At 31.9% G+C, this 25,457-nt stretch overlaps 1 protein-coding gene across 8 annotated transcripts in view; it reads right to left on the bottom strand.

The window, feature by feature from the left end:
* Positions 1–728: 728 nt before the first annotated feature.
* LOC148626353 (dynein axonemal heavy chain 2-like) overlaps positions 729–25,457 on the bottom strand; it is a 64,207-nt gene continuing 39,478 nt past the window's right edge. For 3 of the 8 annotated variants that reach the window (XM_088570257.1, XM_088570265.1, XM_088570261.1), the window contains 26 exons: positions 22,468–22,613; positions 20,721–20,931; positions 20,122–20,238; positions 19,421–19,562; positions 18,475–18,926; positions 18,108–18,233; positions 15,239–15,454; positions 14,920–15,070; positions 14,412–14,561; positions 13,976–14,108; positions 13,019–13,363; positions 12,619–12,745; positions 11,937–12,123; positions 11,309–11,514; positions 10,132–10,257; positions 9,505–9,702; positions 8,910–9,101; positions 8,310–8,494; positions 8,029–8,055; positions 7,215–7,440; positions 4,741–4,857; positions 4,031–4,180; positions 3,537–3,713; positions 3,248–3,322; positions 2,717–2,867; positions 729–1,609 (listed from right to left, as the gene is read on the bottom strand). In XM_088570257.1, the coding sequence (XP_088426383.1) occupies positions 1,455–1,609; positions 2,717–2,867; positions 3,248–3,322; positions 3,537–3,713; positions 4,031–4,180; positions 4,741–4,857; positions 7,215–7,440; positions 8,029–8,055; positions 8,310–8,494; positions 8,910–9,101; positions 9,505–9,702; positions 10,132–10,257; positions 11,309–11,514; positions 11,937–12,123; positions 12,619–12,745; positions 13,019–13,363; positions 13,976–14,108; positions 14,412–14,561; positions 14,920–15,070; positions 15,239–15,454; positions 18,108–18,233; positions 18,475–18,926; positions 19,421–19,562; positions 20,122–20,238; positions 20,721–20,931; positions 22,468–22,613 (4,488 nt within the window). In that variant the 3' untranslated portion in view covers positions 729–1,454. Of the gene's footprint in view, positions 1,610–2,716; positions 2,868–3,247; positions 3,323–3,536; positions 3,714–4,030; positions 4,181–4,740; positions 4,858–7,214; positions 7,441–8,028; positions 8,056–8,309; positions 8,495–8,909; positions 9,102–9,504; positions 9,703–10,131; positions 10,258–11,308; positions 11,515–11,936; positions 12,124–12,618; positions 12,746–13,018; positions 13,364–13,975; positions 14,109–14,411; positions 14,562–14,919; positions 15,071–15,238; positions 15,457–18,106; positions 18,234–18,474; positions 18,927–19,420; positions 19,563–20,121; positions 20,239–20,720; positions 20,932–22,467; positions 22,614–25,457 lie in introns of all 8 variants that reach the window. The other 5 variants (XM_088570260.1, XM_088570263.1, XM_088570264.1 and 2 more) reach the window with 2 other exon arrangements.

Genomic DNA, 25,457 nt, shown 5'->3' with positions numbered 1-25,457 from the left:
ATCCTATTAACCCAATGTCTTTTGCTGTCAGTTTCACAAGATATCCTACTACTGCAATATGTTGTCAGTTTCATAAGATATCCTAATATCACAATGCCATATGTTGTTAGTTTAATCAGATTCATAAGATACCCTACTACCCCCAATGTCTTATGTTGTCAGTTTCATAAGATATCCAACTACCACAATGACTTATGTTGTCAGTTTCATAAGATACCTGTTGTCAGTTTCATAAGACATCCAATTACCACAATGTCTTATGTTGTCAGTTTCAGAATGTATCCTACTGCCCAAATGACTTATGTTGTCAGCATCATAATATATATGTTGTTAGCTTCCAAAGATATCCTATTAACCCAGTGCCTTTTGTTGTCAGCTTCATAAGACATTCTATTCACCTAATGTCTTTTGTTGTCAGTTTCATAGTTTCATAAGATATCCTACTACCACAATGTCTTATGTTGTCTGTTATCCAATTTTCGTAAGATATGTGTTGTCAGTTTCATAAGATATATCCTACTACCACAATGTCTTATGTTGTCAGTTTCTAAAGATATCCGACTACATTTTTTGTGTACCCCAATTTGTTATGTTGTCAGTTTCATAAAATATTAAAGTACCATCATAAGTTATGTAGCAAGTTATATACACTGATGAGTATATAATGCTTTCTTGGACCGAATGAAAGACTTTGGCAATTGAGTAAGCATATATAAAAATAAAATGCATTATATTATCATAATTTATTATTTTCAAACTTGAAAATCTCCAACAATAAATAAATAACAAAAATCTGAACATCTCTGTTCTAATATAGTGAATAATTGGAATGTCTTTATTTAATTTCACAGTAAATCGGAAAACTTCAAAATATTTTCAAAATTATACTTATAGATAACACTTATATAGAGATCAATATGAATTTCTTGTTAGACAATAAGGATGGAATGTAGAATATCAAAAAATTAGGTTGTAGTAAATATATATTTTTGCATGTTAACTCCATTACATGGAATAACTGTCAACTCAAAAAATTGTTCATCAAAGCAACAAAAGCTTAGAAGACATAAATAAATAAACAAATATCTGACAATTAACTTTGTACAAACTGGACGGATATGTCATAAATAAATTAATCATTAAGTTCACAAACAAATAAATGCACATAAATATTCAGCAGTTTAAGAAATAAAACAAACTGATTTATCAACGACATTGTTAAAGTTCTGTCACTTCTGTTTTTTTTGTTGTTTTTTTTATAACTTAAACAAATAAGCTCCCAATCAAACAGAATACTAGTAACTGAAAAAAAATACACTTCAGAAATTTGTTTTGTTAATTAGTAGTCCATCATGCCCTATACCATTTCATTATCATCATACTGTTCTTATGGTAATACATGTTGAAAGTTTTACATTGTTACTGGGATATCATATCCAGTGGATGTCACTATGTTAATAATCCAAGCTCATCAGAAGAGCAGTTCCTCTCTTGGTCCAGTGATCAGCAACTTTCTCGCCACTCTTAAGCTCAACTGTTACTACGTACGATGCCCTACCAGCACCTCCTGCTCTGTTAGGGTAGTAGTAACATGGAGAATTGTACATTCCTGGAAATATAGATGAATGAAATCACTATTTTTGGAGAAATGGAACATATTAAATTAATTTAAAATGCTGTACATTTATACATTTACTGTTATACCCAAAGGGAGCTTGTTTGCTGAAGTGCCAATTTTGAATTGATGTGAAAATGAAAAATGTTTATTGTTAAGTAAAATCAACCATTAATGAATTATGAATGTCTTCTCAGGGGCAGTCAATTTATCAATAACCTCCCTCTACATAAGCAATTTTTGTGTTTATACCAATGAAAAATCTGAATTGGGAATTACAGTGATTACCATGTGGTAATGCCCTCTTGACAATTATTATACCACATGGCCATATTTTAACCAATGGATTATCTCACTCTTTTCTGATATGAAATAATTGAATACAATCAACATTATAACTAAGGGGACAGCAGTAATTATCCCATCAATGACAATATCAGGCCTTCTAACTGCCAATTAATAAATTACTGTAAACATATAAAATTTCCCAGTGTACTAATTTTCGCTATTTTGGTGGTGAATTGAAAAGAGCAGAAAATAATACCCGCAAAATGAAATTTTCACACTATTTAATTCTAGTCATTTATTGAAACAGTGAAAATTGATGCCCACGAATATGTGCACATAACATAATCAATGAAAAATTAGCAACAGCGAAAATTAATAAGTTTACAGTATATTACACTACAATGTAACATAAGAGGAAATCATATTTTCTTTTAATAAATAGTAATTTTAAAACATAAAAAACTGATGAACTGTCAAGAACAAACAACTATACATACCCTTCCCTAAAGAAAGTAAGTACAAACATTAACATAGAATTAGAAATTTCAAATCCAATGAATTATCACAGAAAAAAAATATTTCATTTCACTCAAGATTACCAGGACATACATGTAATGGTGTTTGAACCCTAAGTCCCAATGCTTCCCTTATTTTAAAATGTAATCTAAAGAAATACATAGCAGCCATTTACTTTTGAATTAAGAGCATTAGGTTTGTATTGATCTAGGGGTTAACCTTGGCTAACAATAGGAATTTACTGGTCTCCCCATACTTTATATAGAACATATATAAAAGCCAATCAGCAATACTGACCTTTAGCTGCCTTCTTTTTGTTCTCCACAGGTTTAAAGTGAATAGTTGGCATCTGACAAACCAGCTCCATAGGCTTGGCTTCAACTAAACATGAATTCTTTATGTCCCATCCAGCTCCTTGTAAGAATAGCCCCTTGATGTAGACGCCATCCTACAAAGTATGACATACAGTATTATATGGACTGGGGTTGTACAGAATTTTCAGGCATTAAGTTTATAGCTCAATTTTTTCTGTTTTTATTTCCTTGCTCACTTTTCATTTTCATTGAATTTAAAATTCTGCATTAACAACTTAATTTCTTTTAAATTATATTTCTTAGTGTGATGTAAACTTTCAAACTGAATAAAGCACATGAATACCGGCAAAGTGCAATAAGTGAATGACAATTTCTCCAGCAAAGTTCCACAGATGAAAAGTTTTCCAAAGTTTTACCAATAAAATCACCAAAACAAAAAATTCCAGATTATGGAACACACAGCCAACAAGACCATTTCTAAAGTGAAAACTTGCAGTGTGATGATACAACATACCTTTGGTGGACCAACGATGTTCTCATCTCCAACTGTCATCACACTGAATTCCCAGGACAGGGTATCAATGGAAACCTGAAACATAAATCAGAAAATGTCACTGATATTCTATACTGTGAAGGAACCTTAAAATAATGATTTTTTAAGATAGATTTCACTTGTAAAAATATTGAATACTGTGCTGAAAATTCAAATTTTCACCCTCTTGCCTTTAAATCTAAAGACAGTTTTCTACACATTTTCTTTTTGTCTCCATAAAGAAGAAGGCATTCCAGAACAAAGTACTTACATTATTTTGTCTGGCAGATGTCTGTAACACAGCTGTTAAGAAGCCTGTAGGGAAAGTAAATCCTGACATCCAGAAGATATTGGGTGGATGAGCAGTTACTGCCCACTTAGCTAACTGTTCCACCCTGGCTACCAAATCTCTGGTCCATGAAGCAAGGGGTTTCATTGATGGGTAGGCCTGGAACAATGTCATCAACATATTACTTAAATTACAACTACTCATTTGTTCAGATGTTCATGTTTGCTCCAGGAGTATAATCTGTCAAAATCTCTTGAATAGTAAGTTCTTGATGGTATCTATAGTAATTAGTGGGATAAAGTGATATTGTTGATCACCAGATAATGACAGCTAAATAAATAATGTCAACAAAAAACAAAACAAAAAAAAACAAATACAGAAAATAGACGCAAAAAAAACCTTCTGAACTCATTTTAACAAAAAGGCTTTTATGGTTATTTTAGAATGTATTAAGTCTTTTATTACTTCATCTTTACCTTCAGCCAAGTAGGTGGAACTCTACCATCAAATATACATTGGAAGATATTCTCTAGTTCCATTGTCATGACAACCAAACCTTGGATTCCCTTCTCAAGGTCTACAAGTCTGTCTCTAATCTCATTCATCAAATTATTGTATCTCTCAATCTGAAATAAAATGATTGTTTAATTGAAATTCAGAGTGTTACTTTTCTAGGCTGAATCTAGATCTTCATTTCTCCACTTAGATACAAGAATCTATTTCTCTTTTCAGCCTTAAAAAAGAATCTTGTAAATATAAGGCAATAGTGGTGTGAAATACATTTCAATTTATCTGAAAATTCAAAATTAAGAAAAAAGATCAAATACTGCCAGAACGCAAGACTAGAAAATCTTAAGACACTCTTATGAACAAAATCTCAATGTTTTTTCTTAAACTCAGCAGAGCCTGCTCATTTAGATAATGGGATATTAGGGTCTTAAGCAACTAAGATTAATTTTTATGTCTTGCAAGCTTAGTGGTGAATATTATTTTATATCAAATATGGAACAGTGACAATAGTTTCTGTCTTCACAAGTTTTACTTGTAAATAGAACTTTAAGAAAAATTCACTCACTTTCCCAAGCTTAACTTCCAAGACCAAAAAATATGTCACTTGATTTTAATTGGACCAAAAACCATGTAAAGGGTTTATAACTCCATTGTTCATCATATCTTCAAACATTACCTCTTGAAGTAGCACAACATTGAGTGGGCAGGGGTCCAAAGCAAGGATTTTGGCTGTGCCATCATAATCAATGTTTTCTGGGATTTGTTTATAGATGTTAGCAGCCAAATCAAGCACCTGAAAACACAACATAATAATCAGAAACTTCTAGGATATGTGTTACATAATTAAAACCAACAGCAGGAGTATGTAATAACATTTTTGGGTTTATGCAACAGGTAAATATATTACATAAGGCAATTCTAAAACTTTTAACACAATGGGTACCCTAAAAGTTACAATCAATAGCCAGTTACAGTGATTATGCATACTGTTAACCCTCCCACAATAGGGAGATGCTCCCAAAATCAAGAAAAATTTAGAATCTCCAACATAAAAACTTATGCGAGGTTTTTGGTTAAAATTACTATTTTTTCTGTGAAAAATATCAAATAATTGAATTTTTACATAAAACATTTTGCTTTTTTCATAAAATCTCCCACATTAGACAGTGTCAATGGGGAGAATCTCCCACATGAAATGTTCCAAAGGTTAACAAGAGTGTTATTAAAGCATGTATCTTTCTCAGAATAATACAGACAGCCTCAACATTGTGATATTCTCCCTGTAACAAAAGCAATAAATAAACAGTATAGTTACTTTAAAAAAATATACTGGTACACACTACTGACCTACTAAGTAACAGGATTATATTAATCACACTGGGTATTTTTGTTCTACATTAGTAAGAGATATCTTAATTTAATGTTATTGTTCAAACAAATTGAGTTCAATGAAAACATGAAGTTGCACGTGTTGTCATGCTATTTATACCCTCAAAGATGAAAAATAGAGCAACCAAAAAGTGCTTACAACATATGCGCCATCTATATGAAGCCACACACCAAATTTGAAATCAGCAATTCATTGGAAGTGGAGATAATTGTGACGAAAATTTGGTCAGACGAACGGAATGATGGACAGACAAGGTGATTCCTATATACCAACCACATGTTGAATGGTGTATAACAATACAGGATAATAAGATATCTAAAGACCACAGTTAATCATCTTTACAGTATTTATTTTCTTATTTGTGCTAGCAGAGTTAAAGCAAGTCTTTTAGAATGGAGCTAATGATAATCAGTTCATCTCTTTTTTTTGTCTACTACACAGTAAATACAGACAATGTCACATGTGTCCATTTTTAACTGAACTAAAATGATGTAGGTTTTTATAGTGGAATAAAAGTTTGTGTCTCTGATACCAACTGAATTTAAATGATGTAGGTTTTATAGGGTAATGCAAAAATTAATAGTTTGTGGTAACAACTTAAATGAATTATTCAAACAGAAGAAAACCTAACCTAAAATGTACATATATTTGTAAAGACAGATACACATGTATATATTCACACAATTTGGATTCTAACTATGGGTTTATATATATGATTGTTTGTCTACAACACTGATTTACTTACTGATGGATGGCCCTTTATAATGGACATAAAATTAACAACTTACAAACATCTATATAAAGAGTGAAATAACTCCATAAAAAAACAACAGATTATGAAATATATTAAAAATATCTTACAGTCCCAGATCCAGATTTAGATAGCAGGTTCAAAGTTCAATTTGCCCATTTAAAGCACAAATTTTCCACAAATATGGGGGGGGGCAAACCACCAAAATCTGCCACTTGTTCCACCCTTGACTTATCCTGATGTATAGTTTTTGATCAATTATTCTTTAACAGCTTTGGGAAGAAATAACAAAGACAAAGTAAGTTTTCTATGACTTGAAATCCCTGACAAAAAAATTACATGTACTCAAATAAAATCTATGTCTGGAAAAATAACATAAATGTTAATGAAGCCAAACCATCAATAAACTGAACTGAACAAATTTTTGCAGTAAAAAGAAAATCTGACAAATCACCTAGAGTCAAAATTTGATGATTACTAATTATTGAACATATAACCATGCAATATATTCTGTTTTTAAGTTGTAAATATTTCACTGTATTATCTAATTACAGCATGCTTATTGGATAATAATATAACTGCTGTATTAAACATAATACATTATTCATACAATAGCCATACAGTGGACACGAAGTGTAACTTACTTGTGCTAAATCCTTTAGGTATATTGAGTAATTGAAATGGCATATTTCTATCATATTCGTATCTCCAATGCCAAAGAAAGAAAGACCATGGTGTCTTTGTTCACATGCACTACTAATGATGTTCTTACTCTTTTAACTTTATCATCAAGAATTTATTAATTCAAAAGGTTGAATGCTTGTTTTTGTTGTTTTTTTTACTTAAAAAAACAAGACTCTACAGTGAATTTAGAAAAAATATGTTAATTTCAGTAAATTTAAAAATAATTGTGAAAAAAACAAGCTAATAGCAACAGTATGACCCTGTTATAGCAATAATCAGTTTGAAGCAAACAAAGCACATTCTCCATTTTTACACCTTATCATACCTTATCCTCCCGACTTTCTCCACCAGATGCTGCTGACACTTGGGGCTGGAGACTGAGTAATGTATCAAACATCATTCTGGTTTCCTGAATCTGGGATGCTATATCAGCATTTGGATGTTGGCCAAATGCTTCAGGATGGTCAATGTTTGGCAACATACTGACATACTCTTTGTATGATGAGAGTGGCCCATCCTTTGGAACGTAGTATGTAGGCAAGCTGGAAAGTCTGCAATGTACAAATTATTTTGTTAAACATTCAATAAACAGTAGACAGGATTCTTCTTGTGATGAATTTGACTCCTTTACAACACAAACTCAAGTTTGGACATTTATAGAAAAGAGCAGACGCACCAGAAAAAAAACGAAATTCCATTTGAAAGATCAACAAGCCAGAAGTATGTAAACCAGAAAAGTGAGAAAAATATAATACATTTATGAGAAGTCTGAAATACTATCAAATGAATATTACTATTTATACATGAAAGAAGACTACCACAATAAAAGGCCTCTTTTGATAAAGGTCTCTATTTTACTTATTAGGAAAAAGAAAAAAAGTTTGAAAATACATAATGCATTCTAAAGACACAGCTAATTGTGTGCATCTTTTTAGAGTGAAATTTAAAGGGAACAAAAAAACACAACAATTATAAAAGTGTAAAAAACAGAAAAAATCTGTCATAAACAACAAACAAAACACAAAATTGTGACAGTGAAAAATGTCTGTTCTCTGTAAATCAAATTCTGAAAAATCTTGATGTTTGACAATGTGTAAGAAGCATCAACAAAATTTGGAAACAAAGTCCAAAGAACTTGCCTGTAGTTTTGTACCATGACGCCATCTCTGTAAGATATCAAAAACAAAGGTTGCCAACAAAGAGATTTTCCCTCCAGTTAAAAAAGAATTAATTTTTTTGTGAACATTAGACGAAGCAGTTATTCTTAGTAACAAATTGTAAGTAGCAAAAGCAAATGATTTATACAATATATTATCAACCAGCAATAATTAGTGAATTTAAAGATCTTAGTCTCCAAAAGCATAGAAATACAGTTATTTTAAGTTAGCACACCTTTACACAATTCTACAACAAAACTCACTTATAGAAAGCACTGGCAAGGACTCCATCATGGAAGTATTCATTGATATATGTCATGAGTAATCGTCGATCAAAATCATCTGTAACATGACCACCATAGTTGATACCAGCGATCAGGTATTTCAGAGCATCCCATGGGGTTTCATCGTATCCATCCAAATAAATACTGAGAAGATTTTCAGACACCTGAAAAAGATCAAAAGAAATCCTTGTATGAATGATGCAAAACTAATGTAAACAATGACTGATTCTGAATGGCATAATATCAATGTTTAGACTATCTAAGGCCTCACCAAGTTGATTACTTGGTTCTTCCTTATCTTTTGAGAAGTACCTCATCGCAAATTTTTATCACCATATCAATAAAGAAAAAAATACACCTCCCTCATATTTTTTTCTATCTATGAATAATATTAAAAAAAATATCTTCATCACTTGTTTGGGAGGGGAAGGCATTAGAAAGGTGAAAAAGGCTTCCCTCCCTCATTAGTTTTCATGAAAAATAGCACAAGAAAGTGTCTTACCACTCGCAATTTAAAAACAATTTAATGCTAAGATCTCTCCAGCAATGAAAATTAACAGAATCAATCTATATGTTTACCTCAAAGTCAGAGTCATTGAATTCATAGGCAATATTCCATCCTAACATTAAGAACTTCTTTCTCTCCAGTAGTACAGAATGGAAGAAACAAAGAGTAAACAGTAATTTCTTGTATTTATCTTGTTTTGGACATCTGACAAACTGTTGCTCTGTCACCAGGTTGTAGAGGCGCTTCATGTTGGCTTTTAATCCCTGGAAAGTAAAGGTGAATTGAATGTAAAGTTAAAACATCATTTTAATCATTGCATTTTCTTTAATCGAACAATTATAAATTACCTGTACTTCAAGGCATATGTTACCTGTACTTCAAGGCATATGTTCTTTGTGTAAATAGGCTTGGATTTCTTCTTCGATTTAAGTACATAATAGAAGTGTAAAAATTATAATACTGATCTCAAGCATGCCTACATATTCTTCTTGAAAATGCATCTTATCCTGTGACATTGCATATAACCAAATGGTTTGTAAATACAGATGTGCATCACAATAAATATCACCAATGAAAAGGGTTAATGAACAGTAATAAGGTGTTAATATGTCTTCCTGCTGAACAAAATAACACAAGATAATCCCATACTATAGAAAGATGTCTTACCTTAGGAGGTTCTGTAGTCATTTTTACTCCTGTCTGTAAGATGGCAATAGGGAAGTCAGGATGTGGACTACTACTGAGCCACAATCTAAACTCTGGATGGGGTTCTGGTTTCTGTATCTGTAACTGTTCTACTAACTTATCTAACTGTGGCATCCAACTCAGGGAAAGATGGCAATTGGCAAGGAACACCCAGTTACCCTGAAAAAAAAAAAACCCAAATCTCAGTATTTGAATTTTCTTTCGAAAGTTATGTTCCGCATAAATTTTTTTATACTAAATTGATTTTTTTTTAATTACACCTGGTCCATACTCCCAGTTTCTAGTGGAGCCCGAGTTGCTCATTTACTTTTGTTACTTTGTATGTATTATTTTAGTTACTTTATGTTCTTTCTTGAATTTGTCTGTTTTCCATGTCTGGTCTTTGTCCCTGGATTACATTCTCTTGATTTCCGCTAAAATCTTGGTTCCCTTGATTACTCTTTATGTCACTTTGCTCAATTCAAATAAACCATTTAAAAGCTGATCAAAACTGAACATCAAATTCATTCAATTTTATCATGAAAGAACGATTTTGTTTCTGTGGTTGTAATAAATTCCATAAATAATATTACTCTTGCAGGTACCTACCTCTCGGATTCCTTCCTTGATCATTCTGGTAGCTATTGGAGCCTGACCTTGACCCAAAGATAATGCATGGAATTTTTGGGCCAAACCCTTTGCTTCAGCTAACTGTAGAAGTTGACTTGTTGGATCCTGAACAGTGAAAAATATACAACATTGAATTATTATTTTTTTGTCAAATTGATTTGACCATTAATGTAAATGAAAGGAAACTAAAACCTTTTTTTTTTTTTAAATATAATCTTTAAAGCTGCATTAGCTGCCAAATTTGTTCAGTTTTGATTCTACTGAATTTTGCTGATTCAATGAAATAAGTTAGTAGTAATGCAATTGAAGCAATCAGTGTTGATAATACCTACAAAATATTGTGAAAACAACGCTTTTTAAATCAGAGAAGATCGATAGCTCTGATCTAATTATTTTTCGCCATTACTTCCAAAGATGGCCGACAGGACATTCACCTGGGTTAAGAATACTTTAACTTTTGTAAAAAAAATAACAATAAGGGATACACAGGAAAGCACATGTCTTGTTTCCATTTCATTTCATCAACTTCTTGATTAGTTTTTCAATAAATAATGACCATATTTGAGCCACATTTTGTCACAATAGGTAAATTTCAAAAGGATCCTTGCGTTATATTTTAACTTTTTTCTTTTACTGCTTGAGTCTGTCAGTCTTCCTTAACATTGAAAAACCACTTTTGCTTTGCAATCAGATCTGTTATTAAAGAGGCAACCCTTACAGCACATGCACGGATTAAGGTCACAAGAAGTCACATGAATATGGATTTATCTAGGTCGATTTTTTGTCTTGCCAAACAATAAATATATAGACACCTATTTCATGTATTCAATGCATTTTATATGTGGATATCAAATGAAGTTATACAGGAAAAGTACAATTTAGTAGAAATAATTCAAAGTTAAGGTATATTTCAACAGAAACAAAAATTTACGAAAATGACAGCTAATACAGCTTTAACATAGTTCATTTTTTCCATTTTATTTCAGTAAAAACATCGTTAGAATGTATGAGACAATTCTTACACAAGATACAAAACAGGAAAACAATAAATTTACACTCTTGCTGTAAAACGAAGTGCTTAGATATTTTTTTTAGACTTCATATCATGTTGTCACAAAAAGTCCATCACAGAATAAGTGTACAAAACAAAACTTACCACACCAGGAGACAATACAAAGATAAGTGGTGTCTTTGTGGTGGAATCTTCCACAACTTGGGCCATATCTAGGACAGGTGGTTCAGTGAACTTTGACCCTAGGTTGTTGATGATGAACGAAGTGGCACAGAATGAGACACGATCTGGACGGAGTGATCGAACAATTAACATTCTCTGTAACTCATTACAGGCATTGTCCCATTCACCTGTAATAAAGAGGTTTATTAATTTCAATCAATTAGCAGTTCTTTAATCAAAGGATATTTTCAAATTTATATACCAGGAAGAAGGCATAAGCTTTCAGTGTTCTGTCAATCACTAAAGCATGGGCTGTATAATCCTTTTCACCAGTAAATTATCAGAATAAACTGACATAGAGTATGGTACTTTATCCAAATTAAATAGTGAAAAATGTCAAATATGCAACTAAAAAGAGCTAATGGAGAAAAATAAAATGAATTGCAAATGTGCTAGCAAAAGATGTTTATTTCCCTTCCATAATTCGTAAAGAAAATTAAGTTATTAAAAATATGCAGTAATGCCATTTCATCTTGTTGGACTTGGTCTGCACTAAACAGTATTTCTGTAAATCATTCAAGTAAGTGTTCATTCAACACATGAAACTTACTAGGTAGTGGTGAAGTCTCAGGTTCTGCTGATGTATACCAGATATTCCAGTCTCTAGGATACTGTTCAAATGATGTGATGATTCCATGGAAATTGGTCAGTTTGTCTAGTTCTGTGATGTTATCCCAGGCAGTATCTGACAACCAGTTCTGACATGGATTGTCCATCTGATTCTCTCTATCCATCACCTAAAATAGAGCAATTCCCAAGTTTTATTCACACAATAGATTCATAAATAAAATAGTAAATTTAAACAATGTTTCAAAAAGAATATAATTATCAAATTGAAATAACAAAATAAGTATATACAATTTTTAAAAAATTCTGAAAACAACAAGTAAATCTACTACTACTCTAAATGTATTAATTTTCACTATTTTTGGGTAGACAGAAAGCCGCAAAAAAGTAGTATCTCATGTAGTAGTAATGGATTTTTTTATACTATATAACGTTTACCATTTTTTTGAAGCCACAAATATGTTCATTTGACAGAATCCTTGAAAATTAATAGCCATGAAAATTAATAGCCGCAAAAATTAATACATTTACAGTATTTTTAAAGAATGATGTGATACATACCATAAGTTTTAAATAATGAGAAATCACATATAAAACATGAAGAAAATCCAATGCTTTCTATGAACAATTTATATAATGAAGTTCTTATAAAGTCAACAACTTACCACACCACCTCTTAGGAAGAAACTGTATTCATCGACATTAATTTTATTGGCATTCTCCAAGATCTTTACACACATTTGGAAAGAAAACAGCAACTTGTGTCTCTCAAACAGACCCCTACAGGCATACCTATTAAGAAAATATTGATTTGTATATTATTCTACTAATTTTTCTCTTTTTCAGATAAAACTACGCTCAACTGAAAAGTAATCATTTTTTTCTAACATTGCATAATCTGTGATTTTGTGGAGACTAATCATATAGTTTATTTAATACCTTATTTAACTCTTTTTAAAGAACTTTTTTTCTTTAATGACAGTTCAATTGGCAGGGTATTTACTTTATGCAATGTTTCTGTTTAAGAAAAAAGGATAAAAAACAGAAGTAGCATTATTGACTTACTTGTACACAGCATAAGTATGGTATTCATTGAGGTTGTTGATTCTTTCCTCCAGTTTAGAGCTTTTCTGACTCTTATCAATAGACAACAAGAACAGTTCAATATAAGCATCCAATGAAAATTGGTACATAGGATCAATACGACCCATATCATTCAACACAAAGAACAAAATGGAAGCCCTCTCAGCTGATGGTCTGTAGCCCTCTCTGGCGGCATCAATCTTCACCTCGTTCTGTTCTGAGATCTGTAATTTCTCTGAAACCTCCTGTGATGTCAGTTTAGACAATTGTAAGGTATTGACAAGCTGTTCATCATCCAACAAAGAACCTTTGGTCTCATTAAGAAGTCTAAAATGAAACACACAATACTTTAATCAAAGTACGTATTTGACTAAGGCAGACTCCCAACATCAAACAGCACATTTGCTGTTTTTAAACTTTATTTTTCAGTGGAAAATATTGTAAAATTGAAAACTTATAAAAATTGTATGAATTTGAAGCGTTATGTTTGTTTTTATTTTTTTTTACGATACAACAACAGTGTGACATCATAATATTATATTTGTACACTGAATTAATTGTGAATGTTATTGCTTAAAGGCTACAAATAAAAATAGATATTTTTAAACATTGAAATGGATAATCAAATTTCTCCGATCAAGATACTTAAATGATAAGTTGTTTTTTTTTCTGTCAGCATAACAGTTCAATTCAGATACTTAAATAATGGCATTCAAGCACAAGCTTTAGTGAGTGCTTGAAAACCTTCACTTAATTATCAGGATTGAATTGGAGTATATAATCAACGAGTTATAATGTAAGGTACCCTTTCTCTAATCTCTTAAATCAACAAAACTTACAATGGAAGTTCAAATTCTCCCAACCTTCATGTGAAAGTCAAAAAGTATAACAACTTGTTTGGGTCAAGAGATGGTTAAATTTTTTATTATTTTTCTTTACCTGAGAATCTCATCTTCACATTCTTCTAACTTCTTCTTTCCACTAGCAATACTCTTCACTAATTGATCTTTTTGTTCCTCTAACTCGGCTCTTTCTTTCTTTACAACAATACCCAACATCTGAGCTTCCAGACCTTTAAAGATATAAATAAGAGTACTATGGTTTCAAAATTGGTCTAGTTTGTGTAGTCTGCTTAACTCAAAATATAATACCCTAGAAATGTAAAGTTGTTGACATTTTGTGTAGACACTTGACAACAATGGAATATCAAAAAGTCAACTTCAGAACACTTAAGTTCTTTTCCAAAAATGAAAAGATAGTCAATATACAATTATAATACTTCAGAAAGCAAATATGAGCCATCATCATGCCACAATAGTTGTTATACACAATGTCAGGGTTAGATTTAAGAAAAATTACTTTAGCAATCCCCTACCTTGTTCCTTGACAGCAAAGTTGACAATGGTAGTCTTTGTGGAGATTTCTGGTGTGTAGTGTGGGTTACTCAGTTTAGTTGTGATGTAGAACTTAAATTCAGGATTATATTCAATTTCTTTGTCTCCCAGTCTGATCATGTAGGCACCACCTAAAATTAGGGTATTATTACTAAAACTTGTGAGGTCAAAGATACATATATAGGTAATTTCATAACTTTTTTAATAAGATTTCTAAAAAGATTTGATTTGAAAGCCTTTGTAAGAAAGTGTCTATTTGTTCACATAATTGTCATTTTATCACCTTGAATATGTACTGCCTTTGAGATGTATAAAAAAACTACATTTTTATTTTAGTAGTCTTTAAATAAATCAGTCAGGCTATCTTTTCAGTATGTAGGTAAATTTTGTAGCCAGTATTGAAAAAAATAGTGGTTGTCTTTGCTTAAGGATTTCAGCATGATAGGTTATAATTTGAATGCTATTTTTAGCCATAACCTTATAACATACCAATTTTCATAAGAGATTTGTTGAGGATAGGATCAAGTGAAGGATCTAATTTCTCCTGTACATTCTGTAATAGGACAGGTAGACCAAACTGTATAGCTGATTCCATGGTCCTCATGTAGTCTGTCTGCTGTAAATCTACTACCTTCAAGCCCTAAAAGACAGACAATCGATTCATGTTGATATCTTTTCTTAAATATTTTAAGAAAATTAATAACACTATATTTTAAGGCAAAAGATATATTCTTTGGTTGGATGAGAAACCAGAGTAACTTAAATATTTTATGTAATTAAAGTTGATTTTGTCCAAAAATAAACTTACCCTAGAAGATTCCATGCTCTTAATCCACTTGATAGCTTGTCCCTGGGGATCAACCATGAGGGGCCATCTACTGGCTGAGGTGACAATAACACCATTCTCTGTGGAAAAGCTGTCATTGGGCAAACCCTGGATATTCCATTCCCGGACAGCTGTAGGTTTTGCCATAAACACACAGAAGTCAAATTCTGGATCTGATGGTATGTTCAATTTGCGGATCTGCAAAGGATATATCAATGCAGTTCAATACTATAACTAAAGTTTACTGTATGCAACTAATTTTACTTATACATGGTATAAAAGTTATAGTTCAACTCTATGAATATAAACTGTTTGTTTTTGATGAAGTAACCAAGTACTACACTTGTACTTTAAGTTGACTGATATCAATTGATTTATGAAAACAAAATTCTACAATTTCAGTGAATATTAACAAAACAGTCTACTTGTACAAGGAAAGTAGGAGAAAAGATAACATTTCTGAAATCCTAATATTATTTTCCTAATTGATCTAATAACATAAGACATTGTCAAAAAGGGATTAACAAGGTTGTATCTCAAAGACAATTTCATGCTTTTATATTTCAATACCAATTTGGTAAAACTATTGAAGTATTTTAATCAGCTATAAATAGATAACATAGTACTGAAACTGATTCTAAATCACTGTAACATGCAACTACAGTTGCTTGCCATGAATGAGTTTGCAAAATGGAGATGTCATGGTACTCCACAATAAATGCCTCATGTAAAATATATCCAATTGAAGAAGGAAAACAACTATTTTGGTCCCAATTTGTTTTTTTATTACAACTGCCTTACAGGTGCATGAATCTGAATTATTTCCCTTTGGTAAACAAAAATATTGTCTGCTTAGCAACATAGCATCTCATGGAAAAGAGTTGAATTCAGAGTAAAAATAAACATTGTTACCATGTCAAATGTTGAATTTTCAATTTATAAACTTGCCAAAGCGACAGGAATTTAAAATGCTCAAACTGTTCAGAAATATCTCAAGCTATAACAAAAAAGTGGAAACACAGAAGGGGAGGGCCTAGATAAACAACAGGGAGAGATGACAAGAAACACAGGAGGGGAGGGCCTAGATAAACAACAGAGAGAGATGACAAGATACACGGGACGGAAGGGCCTAGAAAAACAACAGAGAGAGATGATAACATACACAGAAGGGGAGGGCCTAGATAAACAACAGAGAGAGATGACTTTCTCCTTCAATAAAATCCATTTGCCTTAAATATCGAACTGTGTGACATTCTTAAGGGCACATTAGAAAACATTAAGAGTTAAATTAAACCAGACTGTTATTCAACATCAGCCATTTTGCGAACTCATTAATGGCAATACTGTATATTTGAACTTGTGAATTTTTTTCAAGCAGCATAACACAAATCCTTGTGAATTTAACTTTTTTCAGCATGCACTGCTACATGTAATAGATCATGACAATACAATTTCTGGTTTTACAATACTAAAGCATGTATAGTATACAAGACAGTCAACATCCTCCCCATTGGGAGAAGCATAATTTTACATTGGTTGTATATACATGAATATATGGTATCTACATATAATACAGAAAGTTTCTTACCTCCTAAAACACAATCAAAAGAAAACATAAAATTAGTCCATTCATTTACAACTTTAAAAATAACAGAATTCGACCAACAGAAGTATTGAGATTGAATAAATTTCTTTTTTATTTGCTGAAACAAAAGTCACAATAATGCTAATTTACTGAGCAGGCTCAGTTGGTACTTCTGAGGTGACACACTTTCCCGTAGAAATTAAGTTGAAATCTAATAGAGTTTTTATGGGAAAGTGTCACATTTACCTCATGATAAAACCAACTGAGCCTTCTCAGAAAAATAGCACAAAAGGGTCTAATAACTACTTGGTAAAAAATCAAATTATAGAAGTTAAATAAAATCTTTACCCAAATGCATTTAAGAAATTGATGTTCTTATAAGAAAGACATTGGCCCTAATGGGACTAATAACCCCTGCAGCATGCTGAACCTTGTACATTTGGGGACCAATGTGGACACACTATTCATATTTGATATAATTTTTATGGTGTATAGACTACTAGCACTTTTGACACACAATTTTGCAGCCATTCTAAAACACCCAACTCCAAAAAGAAATCAGTAATATTTTTTTGTTGACAACACAATAATAGAATATGACTGCAAATTTACTTTATACATAAATTCCTGACAATATGCACACATCTCTATGGTAATCTAACACATAACTCAATTGAGTTTCATTACAATCCTGCATGTTGTTAAAGAGGAGTTGTGAACAACGCATCAGACCCAAGATTTGCTGAGAAACATTGAAGTCCAACAACTATCATTTCTACAATTTTTGCCAAAAACATACATTCCTGACGATATGCACATCCCAATACAGTAATTTAACATGCCACCAAGTTTCCTAACAATCCTGCAAGACTTTGAGGAGGAAATGTGGAAGAAGCATCAGACCAAATATTGCTGAAAAAAAATCCCATCATTTCTTTAATATTTACCAAAACTTAAATTCCTGACAATACACAAATCTCCATGTGATTATATTACAACCAAAAAGTTTCGTAATAATGCTGCAAACTGCTTATAAAATAGATGAGGGACAGATGGACGGACAGACAGGCAGGGTGAAACCTATATACCCCCAAACTTCTTTTGCAGGGGGTATAATTACACCATCAAATGAAAGTTTTCATAATTTCTAACATACAAAGATAAGAGAAAAGTATAGTTGAAATTGAAAGTAAAATTAAGAGTTGAATATGAGTCCAACTATTGTGTCTACAACAATGTCAATGTTCAACATGGGATATTACTTACCTCTCCAAGCCATATTTTCTGTACCATTTGTTCTCTATACTCAGATAAAAATGGTCCCATGTAGGACATAAAAGCTGCAGCAATCAGACAGTCACCAGGCAGGTAACCCATTCTCTCTTCAAGATGCTAGATACAATAAAAATAGACATATCTTTGAAACTATATTTTCTACATTAATATACTAAGTAGAGTCTTTCATTAGGCCAATCCTATAATAACAAAATTTATCAACTTAACAAAATGTCCAATAAGAATTCAGTGTAAAACAATGAGATTATCTGTTTAAAGACAGACAAATAGTGTTGATTTTTTAAATACAGAGGCATTGGATAAGAGAGGTTCCCTTGTAAAATACAACATAGAATACCTTGACAGTTTCCTCCCATCTGATCCTCTCACCAGCCAAACCTTCTACAAGTTTACCAGCTCTGTCCAACATCATTTCAGTATAATCAGCTTTACGTTTCAACTCCTCTTTCTGAGCTAACTTCTCATCGTACTCCTTCTTCAGCTGAGCCATTTTAGCTTCAACTTCTGCTAACTTAGCTTTAGCATCACTCAAAGCATCTTGTTTCTCCTTCAACTGATGCTGAGCAGCATAAAGTCTTTGTTTCTTAGGCTCGACAACTCTGTAGATACGACCATAGACCTCCATAGCTCTGACCCACATACACAATGATTTGGCTGCAGTAGACACACGACCTACTACCTCTGGTTGAAAGTCTGATTGAGATACATAAGTACCAATCTTCTTCAGGACACGGTCTGAAATGTTGTCTTTGTCAAAGTTCATCAACTGTTTGATAAAGTTCTGTTCACCTGAAAGTTGAAAAAGTAAAGGTACATAAAATAAAAACTTTCATCAATAAAAACAAATTACAACTTCAGTGTCCCATGGTTTCCTCAATAGTCCATTATATACAGGACTCAATATATACTAAAAGAAAAAGGCAAAATTCTTTAAGGAAAAGGATGGGGGTCATGATCCAGCATTTTTTAAGAGTACATGTATTTTATATGATGTAGGTGATTTTCTGATTTTTTTCTTTCAGAAATGTCCTTGATTCCTTGTATGATTATTTTTTTTTTATCATATAAATTAAATGTACAATGAAGAAATGTTAAAGATATTGTAAAGCAGAAAATTTTTGTGTCATGCATTTTCCACAGTTTTGTTGATCAATCTACTTTTGCAGTATCAAACCTATTGTAATACTCTTCTCAGAAACAAATCAAGACTGTTTAAACAGTTGGGTGACAATATTTACAGTGAAAATAGCAAATAAATTTCAGCAGTTTACACCAGTACATACCAAGTTGTTTCTTGGCCTCTAACCATGTAGGTTCATTGCCTCTGAGGATCATTACAGCTTCCATGACCTTCTCTACCAGACCAGGAGGTTTGGCATAGGATTTAATCTCAGTCATGTCCTTTTTGTTCAAGGATTCCAATGCCTAAATAAACAAAGTTTATAATCATTTAATTTACAGAAACAGCAAAAGTTAATACACACTTTATAAATCATTGTTCAAATATGAATGGTTGGATAATAATATTCACTTGGATTTACTTCACTGATGCTATAAATAGACTTAACTACAAATACTTTGAGCAAGCTCACAAAAAATGATAGCATAGTTTCACTTGAACTTTAAACTGGGAAAACTTTTTAGTTGGACTGTCATCAGGTACACAATCAATATTATTATCTTTCTTACAGGTACCGCATTTGATCTTCCTTTAAAAATTAATCAAAACACTTAAGTTGTATAATAGGAGTTGGACTCAATAGATTATCTCCCCTTTCTGTCTAATCTTTCCATGAAGTTTGTCAAAATCCATTGATCAGTTAATGAGTAGTTGCACTTACAAAAAAATGTGGATAGATGGATGGAAAGATAGGGTGATAACTCTCTCCAAAAACTATGTTTGCAGGGGTATAAAAAGGGAAGAATTAATGTAAAGTAAACAAAATGTCTATCCTCTCAAATATAAAGGTTAATCATTACCAACCAGAATAGCTTCCTCCAGAGCAGGCAAAGCTTCATTGAGATCAGCTTGTGCCAAGTCTGCCATGTGTTGACACTTGGTTTCCTCCTCTGCAATCCTCTCACTCTTCTGGGCTACAGACTATAAAACAATGTTTAAAAAGTTAATATGATAAAGAGGGCAATGTTCTGTTTCTGTCAAAATTTCTGCATCTATAATGACCATTCTAACATGACAGATATTTTCATTATCAACTCAAGATCTACTTTTGTGGAAATATCATCGATTTGCAATGACAATAATACTCAACATGGAAAATGACAACATAGTATATTTTGCCAGAAGTATATCTATCATGACATTTTTTTTAGTAAAATAATAGCACAACACACAGATAATGACACCTCAAACTAAGATAAAAACTTCAAGTGAAATACTGTTCCTTGAGTACCAATTTTATGGTTACACCAAACTACAAATTAAAATACCCAACCAAATGTAAAATTTCTCTTGAAAACTTTCAGGCTGTACTGAGATAAAAAAATAAAAAAACTCAGACTTTGGACTAGAATAACTTATACCCATAAGTTCCTTCACAGTGTTGAGTATTAAACTCATGTTACCTTCTGTTGTTCATCAGCATCTCTCTTCTGTTGTACAATGACAACTAGATATTCATCACACTGTTTCTGAAACTGAACAACTTTGACTTTAGCCTCCTCCAGTTCAATGGTCATGTTTTTGACTTTCTCTCGGGTTTCATCAATCTTACTTAGACCATTCCTTAGTTTATCAGCCTGGTCTCCAAGTTCTTTCTTCTTATCAAACAGCAGTCTAAAAAGATAATTACATCATTAGCAATAAAAAGGGCATTATGGGTAACAACCCTAATAAATTTTAAAAACATACATTGGCATCTGTTGTATAAAAGGAGTTGATGTTGGAAAATTGGCCTATATCAAAGCTTACATAGCTTTTCTCAAAATGTGTTTTATAAAAAAAAAACAACAAGAAAAACAACAGAAACAAAAACCAGATTTTTCATGAAGGCTTTTCCATATATAATTCCCCCTTAGTTTAGTTAAAATCAATCATGGGGTAGTTCAGTTAAATTTGAAAATCTTACAGACAACTGATGGCAGACAATGGAAAATTAACAACAGACAACAGCTATAAAGTGATGGCATGGGATTACTTGGACCTTTGGTCAAGGTGAGCAATAAAGGGAACAACAGGGAAGTGGAAATCAGAAGTATCAACAGTCACTACACAGTAAATGAAGATTTGTAAAATCAAGATTAAAAACAAGAGGCTCCCAGGAGCCTGATTCGCTCACCTAGTTAAATTTTGCCTTTCAAGGGCAATTATTTAACAAGTTGTCCAACAATTTTGACTCAAGAAGACTTTGGTAGGACTTATAAGGATCTTTTCAGCAATTTAAAGTTTCTTTCTAGCTATATAGTTATATAAGCTGATATTGGCTGAAAACTGAAAAAACCTGTCATTTTTCCCCTTTCAGGGGCAATAACTCTTACAAGGAGTCGTCTGACAACTTTTATCCCTGAAGACTTTTGTAAGACTAATAAAAAGGATCATATTAGCTGTTGAAAGAATTTGGCTAAACCTAACGGTTTTGGAGATAAATGCGAAAAACTACTGTCTGACCCCTATGTTATATTTTTAGTAACGATGGCCATGTTTTTTCACGGATCAAAAATCCCCACAACAGTTCTATGCAGAATACTCCTAGGAACATTCATACCAAGTTTCTTTTCAATTGTTCAAGTAGTGTCAGAGGAGAAGATTTTTGAAAAAATTATCATTAAAATCAGCAAAATACGTTGAAAAAGGACAATAACTTCAACATGGCTTATCGGATTAAAATGAAAATTAGACCACTTATAATTCTCGCTATGCAGAACGCTTTTGCCCCTGTCCAAATTTAACTACAGTAAACCTAATGGTTTTTGAGATATATGTGAAAAACTACTGTCTGACCCCTATGTTCTATTTTTAGTAATGGATGCCATGTTTTTTGACAGATCAAAAATCCCCACAACAGTTCTATGAAGGACACCCCAAGGAACATTCAAACCAAGTTTAATTCCAATTAGTCAAGTAGTGTCAGAGGAGAAGAGTTTTGAAAAACTGTCAACAACGACAGATGCCAAGTGATGGCAATAGGTCACATGGCCTTCGGCAAGGTGAGCTAAAAATGAAGTTCTACCTTGAAGCAGAACAAAATCAAGTTGGCAATAATGATCTAAGATGATACCTACAAAGGAAACATAAAAAAAACATTAACCCCAGGTAAGTCAGCTCTGGCACCCATTTATTCAACCAAACCAACAATAAGGTGGGTATACTTACTTTTTATAACCACTGACAAGCTCCAGATAGTTTGTTGGTGTGACATAGTTATGTCTCTTCATCTCCAGTAACATCTTTTTAGAGAACTCAGACACAGACTTGTGCATAATAGAAAACATCTTGGCTAGGTTTGGTTTTAACTTATCCTGAAAGCATACACACACAGGGTAGGTCAGCAAAATATCAATATCATGAAAACTTAAAAAAACATAGAAAGATGGTGAAGAATTATCCTTCATAATTTGAGAAACTTTATTCTCAGTAGATGTATCTGTCAATTGGAAATCCAACATACAACATTTGTTAATTTTGATAGAAATAAACGTAGTATGTTCTATATAACTCCCTTCTGGTCTAACTTTTAAGTTTGGGGATAAAAAAACATTAGACATTATGTTCTAGTCAATATCACACTACTGTGTAAAATCTGTTTATGTTAAAAACACAAGATTGGAGTTGAAATTTAAATGCTGTACATTGTACAATGAATATTTAATATGATTTTATTCTTTAATTTGAAATTGGACAGTATGTAGTGATTATTTGTATTGCTTTTTCAGTGTACAGTCTAAATATATACCTTTTAAAAAAAATGAATGAGAGACAATTTCATGTCACATCAAAAATAATTATTGGTCATGCAGTGCAGTGAAAGCATGTTATCTAATCAGTTTTAGTTCAGAAATTTGAGATACTAATTGACAAATTCAATAAGAATATTCATGCTTGTTAAGATAGGCTAGATTAGTTTTGAAGTTTTAAACAAGATTATATCATGCACTTTGAAATAGAAATTTCATCATTTTTTAACTTAAATATTGTAAAATAAAGTTATTACTGAAATATAGCTAATACAACACATCATCAGTTCACATTTCCAGATTATCTCCCATTTGCTTGTTTAGTCATAACAAGATTGCTACATGTAATCAAATGTACCCCCCCCCTTCCCCGGCAGCAAATGAAGACAAAGAAAAAAAATTTGTTGAATCTAAATGGTGGCACAATATGATCAACTACATTATTGTGACTAACATTCCAACAAAATTTTAACAAAATCCATGGAGTGATTTCTGATGAGTTGCATCCACAAAGTCAAGTGTGGACAGACACACTGAAGCATGGAAGGACACATGAACACCAGTATTTCTATGTCCCCTTCCACACAGCAGCAGGGGACAAAAAGGGAATTATAACTGAACTGAAAGAAGCTTACAAAGGACATAATAAAAAATCTACTTAAATTTCCTTCAGTCATTTCTTATCTTTAAGACAAGCAAGTACAGGGAAAGTTACAATAGTCATACAAATCCACTATACAGATTGTACACAATCAGTACCCAGTCTCATAAAAAATCTCAAACAGATTTTTCTAAAATCCTTCCTCAATTCAAATCTCAACCAATCAAATTACTTAAAATTGAAGATTTGAGGAGAATTTCAATTTGAAATTTCTTATGAAACCCGGGCCAGGACTGTCTATTATTAGCTTTTAATTTGATTATACATGTATGCAATGGGAAATGATACAACAGACTAAATACAGAGATAAAACATCAAGGGTTGGCTGAAATTCAAAATTAATGTTAACATCAGATGAGAATTTATACAGTGATGAAGTTAATGAGAGGAAGTATCTGTCAATCTGGAATAGAAATATTACATTTTATATTTAAGGTGCATGGAGTGGAGAGTGTTATTTATACACTACAGTACAAGTGGGTTTTTCTTCATTTCGACTTGTCACATAAACTGGCAAAGGTTTTCAAACATCTAGTTTACAGACCTTATTTCATGGATAAATGGATATATTTGACCATGTAGATGACCAGTAAAGCTTAATAAAAGGATTAAGAATGTAAAGAGATAAATATTCCTGTAATATACTTTTTCCACTGTGGACTGGTGGAAATGACTAAAATAACTTGGAATGTAGTGTAGATAGCACCAAGCCATAACAGTGGTGATTGCTGTATTTTCAGAACTAATCTTTTATAGAGGAGGTAAGATATTGAACAGAAATGTTCACTTCCAAAGTTTCTATTGAATTATTTTTATTATCACTTATTTCAGAACAAAAAGCATTGAACTACCAGTTCAAACTAATGAATTAAATAAACATAAAATTTATTGATATTTCTGTGGTGAAGAAGCAAAACATATATGAAACTTTACTAAAATATTTGTATATCAGGAACACCCCAAAAAATAATATTGTCTTGAAATACTTATTCTTTTATAATGCTAGATGTGTTGCATTAACTTGTGTTATTTTTAAAGTTTTACCATCTCCCCTATAAACAAGATACAGTTCTACACAGCTATATGGTAACATAATAACAGATGCAGGAGATATAGACAGAAGCTGTTTTAAACATGTGGACAGACCCGGACAGCCATTTTGATTTTTTGTTTGTTCACTAATGCTATGTGCATCTCACCTTCTTTTTCTGAAATTTCAAAAATATATCCATCAAATTAAAAACATTGCTTACTTCCCTTTAAAAATTACAAAATTGTAATGTAAAATTATTTTTCATGCTTTTCTTTTTGTTGATTGGTTAACTGCACACATTTTAGAATTTTATTCTTACCTTATCATGCTAATTTTAGTGAAACAAACAAGAATATTACGGAGGAAAGAGAAAAATCTCTAAAATTACCCACCATTATCTTCAGAAATACAATTTAGTTTAACAAAAATTATAACAACACCACTCCTGCTCATAATGCCAATATAAATTCCACTAATAATCCCAAGTAAAACTCCTGACATTCTAAACTATTTATTCAATATAAACACCAAATACGAAAAGTTACGTATTACTTAAGATTACTGCTAAGAAAGAATAATTTCTAAAATCCCATCTTTAGACCAAATCTTACCCACTGTTGTTTCTTTTCATAAGATAATTTTTTTCTCTGCTTCTGATATTTCTGACAATTGATATGGTATTTTTACATAATGTGCTAACTGGATGTAGATCACA

The sequence above is a fragment of the Perna viridis genome, chromosome 2 (genome assembly GCF_037379345.1).
Source record: "Perna viridis isolate PV_CMFRI_1.1 ecotype Kerala chromosome 2, ASM3737934v1, whole genome shotgun sequence".
Lineage (NCBI taxonomy): Eukaryota > Metazoa > Mollusca > Bivalvia > Mytilida > Mytilidae > Perna > Perna viridis.
The sequence above is the reverse complement of the archived record's forward strand: the minus strand, read 5'-3'. Positions and strand labels throughout refer to the sequence as shown.